The sequence below is a fragment of the Camelus dromedarius genome, chromosome 20 (genome assembly GCF_036321535.1).
Source record: "Camelus dromedarius isolate mCamDro1 chromosome 20, mCamDro1.pat, whole genome shotgun sequence".
NCBI lineage: Eukaryota > Metazoa > Chordata > Mammalia > Artiodactyla > Camelidae > Camelus > Camelus dromedarius.
Genome location: NC_087455.1, coordinates 15,802,385 through 15,816,761, shown reverse-complemented (window position 1 = coordinate 15,816,761; position 14,377 = coordinate 15,802,385). Strand labels below are relative to the sequence as shown.

Here is a 14,377-nt window from a genome sequence, read left to right as displayed (position 1 = left end):
TTCCTACAGCAACTGTTTTCTCTCTCAGCTTAACTTTCCCCTCCATTGTCATATACCTCCCAACTAGTTGTCAGAGTCAACTAGGTAAAAGAAGTTTAATGACATCATTTATTTCCCAACCTAAAACCCTTCCATGGCCCTCCATTACTTATTCATCGATTCATTCATTCTTCAGTTAACCTTTACTGAGCCCTTCTTTGTGCCGCCCCCCAAATCTCTTTATCATCGCATCCAAGATGCTTTCTGATTGGGTCTGCTTCCCTTCCTGGACTCAGCCATATTTTTTATGCTTTCCTCATATCCTCCTGCCTTGTAAAGATAGTGCATTCTGTTCCCACAGCCCGGTACGCTCACCCAGTTTTCCCTGGTACATGTCACTCTCCTGCCTCCTCTGTGACCCTTTAATTACTTTTGTCGAGTGTTAACCATTATATACCTTAAAGGCCTGACATAGTTGGACATATAGGAAAAGCTCAATGAATGTTTGCTGAATGAATGAATGAATGAATGAATGAAGAGAAGAAAAAGTCGGTGGTGATGGACCAAATGAAAGGAAGTTAGCACGAGACAGAGAAGGAAAAATGAGACAAATGAGAGAGCAGTCACCTTGGGAGATAAGGAGTGTGTCAGAGAACACGGGTGAAGGAGTGTGGACAGATACCAGAGAAAGGATAACATCGCGTGGGCTGAATGGATAGAGGCTGTCATGGTGGGAGCTAATAGGTAGAGACAGCAGTAATGGTGGCAGATTTGTTAAAACAGAAATGGGGGAGCAGGTGAGTGGATGGATGTGGGATGCTGGATTGCACGCTGAGGCTGACCACATCTGGCCCCTCACACCCATTTCTCCAACTCAGCCCTCACGTGAAGTCCTCACGATCATGCTCCCCTTTTTGCTCCCCTTCTGGCTTCCTAGTCCAATGGCTGCTCCCCAGTTCCCCCCACTAGTGTATATACAAACCTGGTAGTTCCAAAGGGTTCGTGATCTTACCTTGAAAGCATCTCTTAAACCCATTTTTGTTTGTTACCAGTAGGTGTCATGGCTCCCCATTAACCACTAAAACTGAGTTGTTGCTTCATGTGGGTCTACATGTTAGAGATATACTAAATGTACCATTTGCCATGTCCACGAATCACCTCTGTAGCTCATTTTGGAATATGATGGATGAAAAATTCTTTAAATCCTTGGTTGTGTTTATTCCAGTTTTCCGCACAGGAATCAGAAACCTGGTTATAGATGATGAAACCACTTCTAGCCTGCGGGTAAAATGGGACATTTCAGACGGCAGTGTACAGCAGTTCAGGGTGACCTACCTGACTGCTCAAGGGGACCCTGCGGAAGAAGTGGTAGGAACGGTCTGTATAAATCAGCTGACTAGAAACTCCGCGGTTCCCTGACTAACCAGGCTAACGGGGCTATTTCCAGAGATTAATGCCAGCTTCCTTGCTCATTTCTTGGTGACTCACCGTCTCTGGAAACTAATGTTTTTGCTTAATCCAAACTTAATGACTGGTTTCTTGATGACTTTTCTATCTCCAGAACTTAACTTGCTCCACATACAACCTGCTTTAAATTGATAATGTTTCTAAACCTTCTTTCCTGTGTTCCTTCTGCTTCCTTGACAACCTGCTAGAGCACAAAAACTGGGTTATATACAATTTATACACTTGTCTCTGTATGTGTGTGTATATACATATATAGAGAGAAATTTTTGATACATAAATTTTTAATATATAAACTTTATATATATATTTATACATATATATGTAACTTTTTTGCCCTTGGGAATCTGATTAAAAGTTTTTAAGCAAAGCATAACTCAAAGGTTTTCTTTACATAGTTGAAGTGTTCCTGATAAGATGCCATCCATTAACAAATAGTTGTATTTTTCACTGACATTGATTCTCTTTGGGCAGATTGATAGTCACTTCTAATGTATTCATAATCGTGAGTGTTTCCCTAAGGGATTTAGATTTTTTATGTGTTTTCTTTAAGTTGTTTCATCTATATTTGTTTTTCTATATTGAAAACCTGAGTACACTCTATTTTTAGAAATAAAGTATTTCTTAAATTTTAAAAATATTTTTATATAATTTTAAAGATTATTTTCCATTTACATTTATTACAAAATATTGGCTATATTCCCTGTGGTGTACAATATGTCTTTGAGCCTATCTTACACCCAATCGTTTGTGCCTCGCCCTCTCTCCTCCCCCTACCCTACTGGTAACCACTAATTTGTTCTCTGTATCTATGCATCTGCTTCTTTTTTGTTATATTCACTAGTTTGTTGTATTTTTTTAGATTTTACATACAAGTGATATACAGTATTTGTCTTTCTCTCTCTTATTTCATTTGACATAATGCCTTCCAAGTCCATCTATGTTGTTGTAAATGGCAACATTTCAGTCTTTTTATAGCTGAGTAGTATTCCATTGTATATGTATAGCACATCTTCTTTATCCATTTATCTGTTGGTGGACACTTAGGTTGTTTCCATATCTTGGCAATTGTAAATAATGCTGCTATGAACATTAGGATGCATGTATCTTTTCAAATTAGTATTTTTGGAACACTTGGGTATACTCTTAATCATGGCCTTTCCATGTCTTCTTCCTTTATACCATACCATTCCTTTTACTCTAGAATCTGAAAATTGTTTTCTAGACATGCTTCCCATCAGACCAGATAACTCCATTTTGCAGCCAAGAGAAAGTTTTCTTTTTAGTCATGGAATATGCTCTTTTCGGCCTCATTAGTTGCATTTCTTGCTTTCTGCTGCATTATTTTTGTGACACTGTAGGAAACAACTCTCCAAATACATTATTGCTCAAGAATAACGTTACTACCCTTTCTTTCTTACTCTTCCTTATTTGATGGCAAATTATTTTTATTTATATGGTCTATAAAAATTATTTGAGCTCAAGATTCTCTCAGGAAAGTACTTAATTTTAGGCTGATAGATGAATCGTCACAGAACACAATGATAACGCAATAGCCACGTCTACTGGGAATAGCCAGAAAGTCCATGAAACTGGTCTGAGAGTACTTTTGCAAAACTAATGGACACTTAAACAAAATAGGTTGAATTATAAATTTACTCGGACCATAGATTTCAAATGATCCATGATTGGAAAATTCAAAAAAATTAAAATTGTGCTTAGCCATGGTAACTAAAAATATTATTTGGATGTTTTATTTTCCCTATTATTGTTCTCATATTTTAATTTGGTCCCTAATATGAAACCCATAAGAATTTCCCAGAGTGAGAGTTTTGTTTTTTGTTTTTTGTTTCTACTCTTTCCAAGAAACACATCAAGCTTCTTGCTAAATTATTCCCACTAATTTGGAATGAGTAACAATTTAATCTTACGTGAGCACTTGTAAGCTGTACAAGGTAAAATAATAATAATATTTACTTTGGATTGTCTCTAGATAATTTTCCCTTTGCTAGTTTCTTTCATTTCACACTGTTTATTTTGAAACACTTGGACACCTAGATGAAGGAAAAAAAGATCAAAAGTCTTCAACACACATATGCACCAGCTAAACAAACCCATAGTAAAAATGAAAAATATTGATAAATTTGATGATGATTATTTGCTGTGCAGAAGTGTTTATGCTACACAGAAGAAAGTACTTTAGAATTCCTTAACCATCAAGCCTGTTTAGTGAATTCCAATTAAATTGGATTTTGCAATCTTAATTTACAGGCATATTTTCAGGGACTCAACTGAAGAGTAATTGAGTATTTATATCTCAGTGTTTTGTGACATGTTACTGCTATATAAATGTAATGTATTATTATCAAAGACAGAAAGTGCATGCGTCTAGATTTAGATTGCAAACCCAAGGTGGGTCAGCACCTGGAGATCTATGTTAACTCCCACACACCAAATGGATATATTAAAATAATGATGCAGGCAGGGAAAGAACAATACTATAAAAAGTAAGAAAGAAAATGTGTATGGATAAGAGAAATGCTTCTTACCATCTTTCCAAATTTTCCTTACCTATAAAAGCTGAGTAAATTTGCCTGAGGAAATGATAAGATAGAGTATTGGAGCTGGAGAGTAGCATATATGTATACCATTGTAAATCTAAGGCAAGCTTTAGTATATGTGAAACAAGAGGCATTAAATTTACTTTTCCAGTTGAGGTTAAGTGAAATATTGATACAGTTTCTAGGCATAATCCAATCTACCAAATATAATATTCCCAGTAAAAAGCTTTTGAACTCCTAGAAAGTAAAACTCCCTATTAAATATTTTGTAAGGATTGACTTTCACCTCTGCTCTGAAATACGGAGAAGTGGTCATGACATTGACCTGCATTTTGTTGTCAGGGGAGGGAGGTCTTACATATCTTTTTTTGTGAAAGACTGATCAGGATTCCAGACTTTTCTAGAGCCTACCTGTCAAAATCTAAAACCACAACCTGAATTCTGAGTTGCGAAAAATGTTCTCGAGCAGAATGTGGCTCATTAGCCTCTGAGTTCAGGTATTAAGATTAAACTTGAAGGGGAGGGTATAGCTCAGTGGTAGAGTGCATGCTTCGCATGCATGAAGTCCTGGGTTCAGTCCCCAGTACCTCCATCAAACAAACAAACAAACAAACAAGCCTGATTACCTCCTCCCTCAAAAAAAAGCAAAAAGATCAAGCTTTTAGAAACATTTACAGCAATTTGACATTGCTGTACATCCAAGCATATGATCATATTTTCTATCAATTTTGTTTTGTCATATTCCATAAAAATATTGGTCTTCAGGGATTGAGATTGAAACACCAGCAAGCAACACTACGTAGTCCTTCACCATGGAAAGCATGAGAATCACTGTCTAGAAACAGAACTTTCTAAGACGGAAACGAAATGCAATGCAGGGAGTCCTGCTTCTACTGCGGAAACAGCTTGCTGGATGGGATCCAGTCCACTCTGAAGAGCTTTGGGCAATAATGGATCCAGATATGGAGTTGCATTTCTGAAAAATTGGAAACATGAAGTTCAGCTGGTTAGATTTGCATCTCATTTAACCATGAACATCTTTTATAGAATTGTTTTTATAAACAAAACCATTATTTGCTACGAGCTGTAGCATCTGTTTTTAGTAGGCGTCCATCTTTGCCTTGCTTTGTGCAGACAATCAGAGATCAAGCGGAAGGAACTTTGCATACCCATGAGGAGGTTTCTGTTTTATTCTTGGGAATGAGTATCGCTAGGATAGAGAGGTTTGCATAGTGCAGGTGGAATAGACAGTGCTGGTTTAAAAAAGGCTCGGGCCAGCTATTCAGGATTTCAGTATGGCTTTTTAAAAACTCAGTAGCTGTGTGGGTCTCAGTTTCCCCATCTGTCAAATGAGTGTACTGATACTTCTTGCCTCAAAGGGGTATGGTGAAGAGTAAGTGAATTATTACATTAGAATACTTAGAGTAGCACGTGGCAGACAATACTAACTAGCTAAATGGGGGCTATTATTATAAACCACAGTAACTACTACCTCCAGAATGGTCCCACTGCCTTTCAGCACCCTACAGGCTAAATTTGATTTGTTCCGAGGTCATGTACTTCTCCGTTTGAGAGATGACCTTATTTCAGGAACATCAGCATGGGTGGTTTGCTAGACAGACATCTTGGAACAAATGCCCAGTCTCTGGGCTCCAGAGGGTTGTATTAGAAAAGAAAGGCCCTGAAAGAAACTGCGTTGATGGGGTAAGACAAGTGAGGGCAGCCGCAGTTCTTCCTTTACATGTTCTCAATGCCAGGGTTATCTCACTCTTCCTAGAATAAAACAGACCTCCTTTTGTAAAATCTCTCTCCCAGGACTATGTCAGTTCCCACCCCATATATTTCAATGTCATTTCATATGATAAGCAAAAGTCATATTAATCTGATATAAATCACCTAATTCAGACTTCCTTTTTTTTGTATTAAGAAAAATCCCTGCTTTTAGAGCTTAGCAATATCTTAGCAACAGCTGCTTTTGAGTTCAACTCGAGGCTTTCTAGGGCTTATTCTATGATTTATAGGTTCCTTGACTCATCCAGAAGTAGACAGCACGCCCTTTGCCTGCTGGCATTTTACCCAGCTCTTGAATCCAAAAGCATCTCCAGCTGTCCCAGTCTTGTGACTCCCTTAAATGCGTTTGGGTCGGTTCTTACATCCTAGCATTTTTTTTTTTCCAGCCATGGTTAAGTCTTTTAAAAGGCCCAGAGATGTGCCAACTGCTAGAGCCTAGGCAGAAAGTGTTGTGGTTTTAGCATTGAGAACATGTGGCTTTTCTGGTCCATATATTCTTTCAGGGATGCCAGGATTTGCACTGCTGAGCCACATGGAACGTTGCACTGATCGCTGGGGCAGTGTCCACCCCACCGCTGCACTTGATTTTTTGCAGCCTTTAGAGTCAGAGGAATGGTGATTTCAGACTGAAGACTACATCTCCTTTCAGAAATAAAAAAGCTGCAATATTTATTTCTTAGTGTCACTGGTAAATATGTTTCAACTCAGAAATCTTGGATTTACTGTGTGGTTGTGTTGTTCTTGGCTAGCGTCCATCCTTTTCTAAAATACTGGGATTAGATGATCTCTGAAAGGGGGAGAATGGAAAGCTGAATTCCAGGAGAATACTTAAGTTGAATCAAATAGGATACATAGGCTCGGTTATAGAATGAACTCTCCTAAGCCATAAACACCTGCTTTCCAAAGAGATGATTATTCTCTCTTCTGGATACTTTACAAACGCTGAAAAGGTGTTGAGAGAAGACTATTCCTCAGAGCTTAAAAGCTTCCAATTTAAGCCTTCTGCATTAGTGATTAGAATCTAATGGTTGCTCTGAGGGGAATTTCAGAGAAAAATGCTTCTGCATGTATACCCTTTTTCTCTCATCATTCTCCAAGCACATCTCCTTGCTTCTGATTATTTCAAAGTGCCTACAGTCCTACTGCATTTGTAGATCAGTAGGAACAAGAGTCTGACTAAGACCACGCACGATCCTTTGCTTTTCTCCTCAGGTTATGGTGCCTGGAAGCCAGAACGATCTCTTTCTGAAGAATCTGCTTTCCGATACTGAATACAAAGTCACAGTGACTCCCATCTACGATGACGGAGAAGGGGTCAGTGTCTCTGTCCCTGGAAAAACCTGTGAGTGAAGCTTTCTCCCTGTGTTTCCTAGCTGACTAATTAAGTGAAAATGTTTGTCCCTCGTAAGTGCACGCTGGTAGCCGCAGGGTCAGGTGGTGAAAACAGCAAAAGGGATTTGGAGACAGAAAGTCTGTTTGAATTTTGTCTTCACGTATTTCAACCTGTGTGACTTTGGGCAAGTTGTTTAACTGTTCTGGGCTTCTCTGCTGTAATCTACTGGTCAAGGTGGTGATCAAGCCGACCTGCTTCAAAAAGAGCAACATACCCTTCACCTCTCAATGGGAGGAAGGTCAAAAAAACCTGTGCCCATCTTTAATCTCCCACAATTACCAAACCGTTAATACATGATTAGGTGCAGAATGGCGGTAAGGGCTGAATTCTGTACCTGGGCACGTAAGCATGGAGTTTTCAAGTAAGTGTGCAAGCCATTACAATTCTGTAGCTGCAACCCAAAGTCCTGACTCTGCTCAGCTGAGCACATGGATGTCATTTCCTCATTTGACAGTGTGGGCATCTCTCCCTCTTCCCTGGGTCCACACTATGAGTGTCTCCACTCAGACTCACAGCAAGCCTGCACATTTTGCTGCAGATCACCCAGATCAGAGTATGAGGAGCCCAATGAATTGCTCCAGTTTCTTCCCCAGGGATCACGTGGGAGGAGAGAAGGCGAGGGAAGGAGCTCCAGGCTCTTCACTCCACTTTTACGCATACATTGCCATCTAGATTTGCTCTACACATTGGTGTTCCTGGCATATTTTGGTATTTTGCTGCTAAACAGATGTTTGAGAACCACAGACTTAAACAGCAATTTAAGAAGAAAAGCAAGTAGTATTCAGCCTAACATATATGGAACATCTACTATGTGCTTTTAAATTGAAGTTTAAAAAAAGAGCAGGCAAGAATGGTTTTAAAATTAGCAAAATCAGCTTAGTTAATTTTGCTATTCTGAGTTGGTTTGGATTGTGTTCTTTAACATTCTAAAGTTCCATAAGGTTACCTTAAACCCGCCACTGTGGGGAAGGGGAGGGAAGAAGCAGGAAAGTAAAGGGGTTCCATCTAACAGCTGATGACCTGGGCTCAAAAACCTACTTTTAACTTTCACGTGTTAAAGTTTATAAAAGGGTTCCATAATGAACACATATCCACCCACACAAATTAAAAACTATTGAAAGGTGATTACCATAGAAATATGACTTGAGTCTCCTTACGGAAGTACCATCACATTTAACAATCTCTATACAGTAAAATTATTTCAGAATGTGGCCTTTGAAATAACCTTGGATTATTTTAAGCAGTGGTCAACACAACTAAGTTCCATCAACCACAAAATAATAATGATAGTGGTAATATCCGTCAGTGTGCACAGTAGTTTACAAAGGTCGTCCATGTGATGATTTTAATGTTTTGATAAAAGTTGATAAATGATAATATAAAATTATATAGGCAATACGAAGATGAAAGCAAAAAAAGATCATCTGAATCTTGCCTCCGAGAATCACCATCATTACTGATGCTGCTGTGCAAACATCCTTTGATAATGGAACAGAGTGGTGTGTAGACAGAAATTTTTAATAAACACTATTCAATTCAGTTTTACTTAAAATTACCCGAAGAAAAAGGAACCAAAATTACACTGAATGAACCGCTGACCTTCAGATAAAACTGTCTCATCACAAGAGCATACATTTAATATTTAATATTTAACACAACCATGGAGTCTCTAAAGGGTGTGTGTTTTAGTGCATTTTCACTTGTAAATAGTTTTCACATTCTGGGAAGATATCTTGGATTTTGTTAACAACGGTGTAGGTTGTAAAGATGGAAGCTACGCTAAACCCGCTTTTTTCATTTTCCTTCCTGCTCAGTGCCACCCTTTGGTCCCCAAAACTTGCGGGTTTCAGAAGAATGGTATAACAGATTGCGCATTACATGGGATCCCCCATCTTCCCCTGTAAAGGGTTATAGGATTGTCTACAAACCTGTCAGTGGTAAGTCATGCTTTTTAAAAAATGTTATCTTTAAAGCTAGATTAGTTTTGTTTTTACTTTCTATTGGTTTTATCTTTGGTTTTAAGAAATGGGAAGAGTGTCTTACCTTTTTTTAAAAAAAAACAACAAAAAAGCTTTGACGTTATGACCTCACCTGAAAAAACGACTGGGTATGTTAATGAGCAGAATATATACTTGGTAGACACCTGACCTGTACACACCCTATCCAAGGAGGCAGCCTAAGAAAACCTTGACTCTATAGCAATAGGAAGAGCCCATGGTTTGATGGATAAGAAAGCTCTAGACATTTGGAACCTCTGATTTCTAATTCCTCTTCTACCTCTTCTTGAATTAGTTGGAAAAGGTCCATTTAGCAACTTTTCAGTCTCCCCATTTTGGAAACTGTGTTAGGGTATAAAATTCATCAGAGCCCTAAGATTGTGCTAGTAAAAGTCTTCTCCATGAGCCTCTCAGCCACCTGGATAAGGGGACCCTTCTCTCCCCACCTCCCACATCGTTATATCCTGAAGGCGGGAGAATGACCCAAATGGGGGAGACCGTGCCCTTGGTTCACATGCCTGTGGAGACCATGTGCACCGTCACCCACTATGGTATCATCTCCTGACACTCAGCACTTCAAGTTTAAACAAGAGGCTAAAAATAGGTATTGTAAGAGTCTTCTTTGTTTTCAGGACCTGGGCCTTCAGTCCTCTGGTTGTTCAACAGAAAAGGCTTCTCCGATTATTTCTCTTGATTTGGCAGGAAAATTTAAAATCATCCTTTGGGCCATTAAAAATTTCTTCCTGCCCTCAAAAATTCGGAGTCTCAATCTGTCATCCAAGGAGCTGCTCTTGCTTCTATAACACTTTCCAGACTTTTCTTTTGTGTCCCAGTATCCAGGTCTGCACAATTAAAATACCCCACCTCCAATTTCTCCAGACAGACATCTCTGAACCATGAACCTGAGTTGGCAAGAATACACCATGGATGCCCTAGTCTACTCAAGACTGATGCTTTGGGAATCACCACCAACTTTTTTGTTTCTTTTCTTTAGGCCTGAGGCTCATGTTCATGTGCTTGCTAAATTTGTTCTTTGGACCATTCTATAAATATTTATCTGTGGGGGGAGGGTATAGCTCAGTGGTAGAGCATGTGCTTAGCATACATGAGGTCGTGGGTTCAATCCCCAGTACCTCCATTAAAAAAATAAATAAAAATAAAAATAAAATAAACCTAATTACCTCCTCCCCTGGAAAAAAATTTATCAGACTTTCTGTGGGAAAATAGCTTTGTTTTAGGTGAATGATTCTCAGTTGCTACAGTTTTGCTACCCAACAGAGATATTCTTGACTGTCACCACTTGGCGGGTAGGGAGTGGCTGCTGGCCTCTAGCAGGAATGATTAAACATCTTACAAGTCACTGTAGGCAACTTTCTTCCCAATTGCTCTAGAATGAAGAATTATCTAGCCCAAAATGTCAGCAGTGCTGAGGTTAAAAACCCTGTTCTAGGTCAAGTGGAAAATTGTATAGTGTCATTTGCACCGAGAGGTTGGGGTGTGGGACAATCCCTACCAAGATAACACATACATTTTTCTGTAAAAAATACAAATATGTTGTTGGAAGGGGAGAGTTCTGGGGTAAAGTAATGAGTATTTTAGGAACTTGTCACTAACACAAAGCTCTTAAAGAATGAGCCCATATGGGGAGAGGCAGGAGGTAAATGAACTTGTATGGGACATAGCAAGGAATGTTTTTAATGCTCAAGCAAAGATTCCACTGGGTTGAAACAGAGGTGAAAATGTAAAAGCCCAAAGAAGCCAGCTGGTCAAGAGCCTTCGAATTAGAGCATCATCTGTCTGGTCTTAAAAATCGGAGGAAGGGTGGATAGCACTGTTAACGGTAACATATATCCTGCCCCCCTCCCCCCGTGTATGGCATGGTGTCCATGATAAAATTCGCTGCTATGGCCACTTGCATGCCTTTGAGGACAAAGCTGGGTATCTGAGAAGGGTAATTGAGAATGACTTCTTCAGTTTGGCACACGTTCCAAAGCCCACGGCCACACAGTGCTGCACTGTGCAGTCCTCGCAGTACGTTCGGTGGAGGGTGGATTGTGGGAGGGACCAGCTCCTTTGAGTAAGTGCTAGGGAAAGAACTGTAATTGAGAAAAGGAGCAGCTGCCTAAAAAGAGCCTTAGTCTTGGAGCTTAAGTGGGGCTGGATGCAAACCCCAGCTCTGTTCACGTTCTGGGAGATCTGAAGAGCAGTTGAGTAAGGACAGTAACTTCAGGAATGGTCTCATTTTTCCATATTCTGTTGTCGCTGAAACACACGCTTTCTCCTTCAGTCGCTGGCCCAACACTGGAAACGTTTGTGGGAGCCAACATCAACACCATCCTTATCACAAACCTCCTCAGTGGAATGGACTACAACGTGAAAATATTTGCTTCCCAGGCTTCGGGTTTCAGCGATGCTCTGACCGGCGTGGTGAAAACATGTAAGAGCCATGTCCTGTCGATTCGGCCCCCACGTGCAGTTTTGCAGCTCTGTTTTCACTGTAACTCAACCCCTGCTTCAGCTTGGTCTTTTGGCTTTTCTTCTCCTCAGCGGTGCCCTTTTCTGGATGGTGTTTCATGGAAAGAAAGGTGTGCTCCTTATTCAGGGCTGTAGTTCAGAGTCCTAGTTGGCAGCCAGAATGTCAGAACCTGGCGTTCAAATACACTTGATGGTGGCGGATGGGATTTCCTTCTGGAAAGTCTTTGTTGGTATTTTTCAAATTAGGTGAAATTTTCCAACCAGCCTGTAGCCTGATGTGGCCAAAGCCTTTTCTCAAAGCCTTTGCCCCTTCCCCCTCTCACACACACACACCCCATCTATAAAAGATACATGCACTACTAGAAAGACTTCTTTCTCTGTCTCTCAAGGACTTACATGCTCTCTGCACACCACCTGGGACTTCTCCTTGGCGTCCACCCCTCCCAGACACCCAGGGCATAATACAACATTTTCCAAACTCCAGCACGTATGTTCCATATTCCTGATGTTTGCTAAACTTCCACACCATCTGTTTAATATATTTCTTTAAGTCTACTTACAGTTTCTTTTTTGTTTCTTAAATGCTTTCAAAACACACATAGTTACTCTCAACAGAAAACCAGTATTTTTAATACACATTAAATATAATACATAAATGACCCAAATAAAAATGGTTTGTCTGTGTGATCATTGAAATCATCCTGAGTGCTGTCAATAGTACATGCCCCATGCTTGAGAATGATAGTCAAGTTATAACCAAAATATAAGCCTTAAAAATATAGAAAACAAATATATGTATGTATGTGCATGACTGGGACATTGTGCTGTACACCAGGAATTGACACGTTGTAACTGACTGTGCTTTAATAAAATAAATAAATAAACAAAATATAAGCCTTAAATCTTCTTAGCTAAGGCCCTGAGCAAATTACTTAATTCTCCAAGCCCAAGGGTTCTCAACTCTGAAATTAAGATAGTAATAACCATTTACATGCTGATTGGGGGGATTAAAGAAGTAATGTATAAAAATGTCTACCATATGGCAAGCACTCAGTGAATCACCACTATTATTTTTGTAATAATTGTGCTTTATGCACTTGACGCATATCTCACTCTCATCGCTGATCAAATAATTAATCCAATAAAAGGAATTAGGCAAGAATGGGACCCCATTCTTCATCCCAACCCCAGCCACCTGTATCTGGCCACCTATGTTTTATATTGGGCCTACCCTTTCGTTAGAGGAAGCGTCCTGAGTTCTTTTTTATGGGATATCTTGAGATTTGAAAGGCTAAATACGGAATCAGTTTAACCCCAAAAGAAATAGTCTCTGTCTTCAACAGATCTGGGAAGACTTTGGCTTGTGGTTATGATCTCATACTTGGCTGTTGAAATGATACTGTTTTAGGTATTACCGTAACCTCCAAGTCCCTTCCCTGTGTTATGTATCTTCCCACCCTTTAACCTCCTCTCCCCTCTGGTTTGTCTTCATCTTCCTCTCAAGATTATCCTTCCTGTCTGTGCCACTTTTTCTGTCTCTATGACTTTTTATTGGTCTCTCTTCTCTTTTCTCTCTCTCTTCTCTTTCTGTCCTCCTTTCTCTGCCCCTTCTCTTCCTTCTGTTTCATCCCTCTTCTCTTCTTTAATAAATGTGGTGAGTCTTCCAAGTATATTTTAAAAGACTGGGAGAATTAAATTGTTTTATATTCTGTCCTTAAAGTGAAAAATTACATTGGTTTATTGTTTGTTTTCTCTCTCTCCTAAGTGAAATAAAACCTCATACAATGACAAATAAATTAAGGTGTTTTTTTAAAGTTAACGTAGTTATGCACTTGATCTTAGCCAAAAGGCCGAGAAGCAATAAAGTTAGTGTGCTTATGGAAATCATGAATGATTTCCTTTTTTGTGGGGCTAGAGTGTTGTCCAGTTGGCCTTATGGAAAAAGGTCTTCCCTTGCTGGCTGATCTAACAGAAGGGAACATGTGTCAACATGTAAACTGCGATTAGGTTGTTTTTCCATCTTGAATAATAATTTTTAGCTCTTTTTTCAATTTTATGAAGCAGCTAAAAGAGAGGGAGAGGTATGAGAAAATGATATGGATGGAAATCAGGTCATTGGGGAAGGTAAATATTATCAATGTTCTGCTTTTTCTTCTTAGGTCTAAGTGCTAAACACTGAATGCTGATTCTTCTATTGTACTGGAGAAACAGTATTTTTATTGCTTCTGCAAATAAATTTCCTGTGAATCATTTTTGTATAACACTGTGTTTGTTCTAAGATGAATAAGAATCTGTGTATTTCTTTTGTTTTTAATCATTTTTTATCTGTGTTAAATCTTCCCTTTTTAAATTTTCAAAAATGAGTTCACTCTAACTCAGTCATGTTTTGAAGGCCAGTCCAGGTGAGCTGCTCCTGTTTGAGTGAAGTTCCCTTTTGTTGGCTTTGTTCTTCCCTTTTATTTAAACCATGACTATCTTTCAGTGGTTGATAAATACATATTGTATTTAGCATTTTTATGATAAAAACATTATATATTAATCGTGGCATACTTAAAAAGCACAAATAAATAAAGAGGAAAGATTTAAAATCACCCATAATTTCACCATCCATTGCATCTGGTCTTCTCCAGAATGTACTTTCTTTTTCTGTTTACAAATATCAAAGACTCCATCACCCATCATTCTTGCAACTGCTTTTTTAAAATCATAAAATAGTT

The 14,377-nt window shown here is 39.1% G+C and overlaps 1 protein-coding gene and 1 non-coding gene across 5 annotated transcripts in view; both read left to right on the top strand.

Moving 5' to 3' along the window:
- Nucleotides 1-14,377, top strand: part of COL14A1 (collagen type XIV alpha 1 chain) — a 184,237-nt gene that overhangs the window by 68,471 nt on the left and 101,389 nt on the right. For 3 of the 4 annotated variants that reach the window (XM_064476868.1, XM_031439557.2, XM_031439559.2), the window contains exons 19-22: nucleotides 1,205-1,356; nucleotides 7,008-7,137; nucleotides 9,003-9,125; nucleotides 11,473-11,622. In XM_064476868.1, coding sequence (XP_064332938.1) covers nucleotides 1,205-1,356; nucleotides 7,008-7,137; nucleotides 9,003-9,125; nucleotides 11,473-11,622 — 555 coding nt within the window. The remainder of the gene's footprint in view (nucleotides 1-1,204; nucleotides 1,357-7,007; nucleotides 7,138-9,002; nucleotides 9,126-11,472; nucleotides 11,623-14,377) is intronic. The other variant, XM_031439558.2, reaches the window with a different exon arrangement.
- Nucleotides 4,524-4,596, top strand: TRNAA-CGC (transfer RNA alanine (anticodon CGC)). The gene has a single exon. It is a non-coding gene; the product is annotated as a tRNA-Ala (tRNA).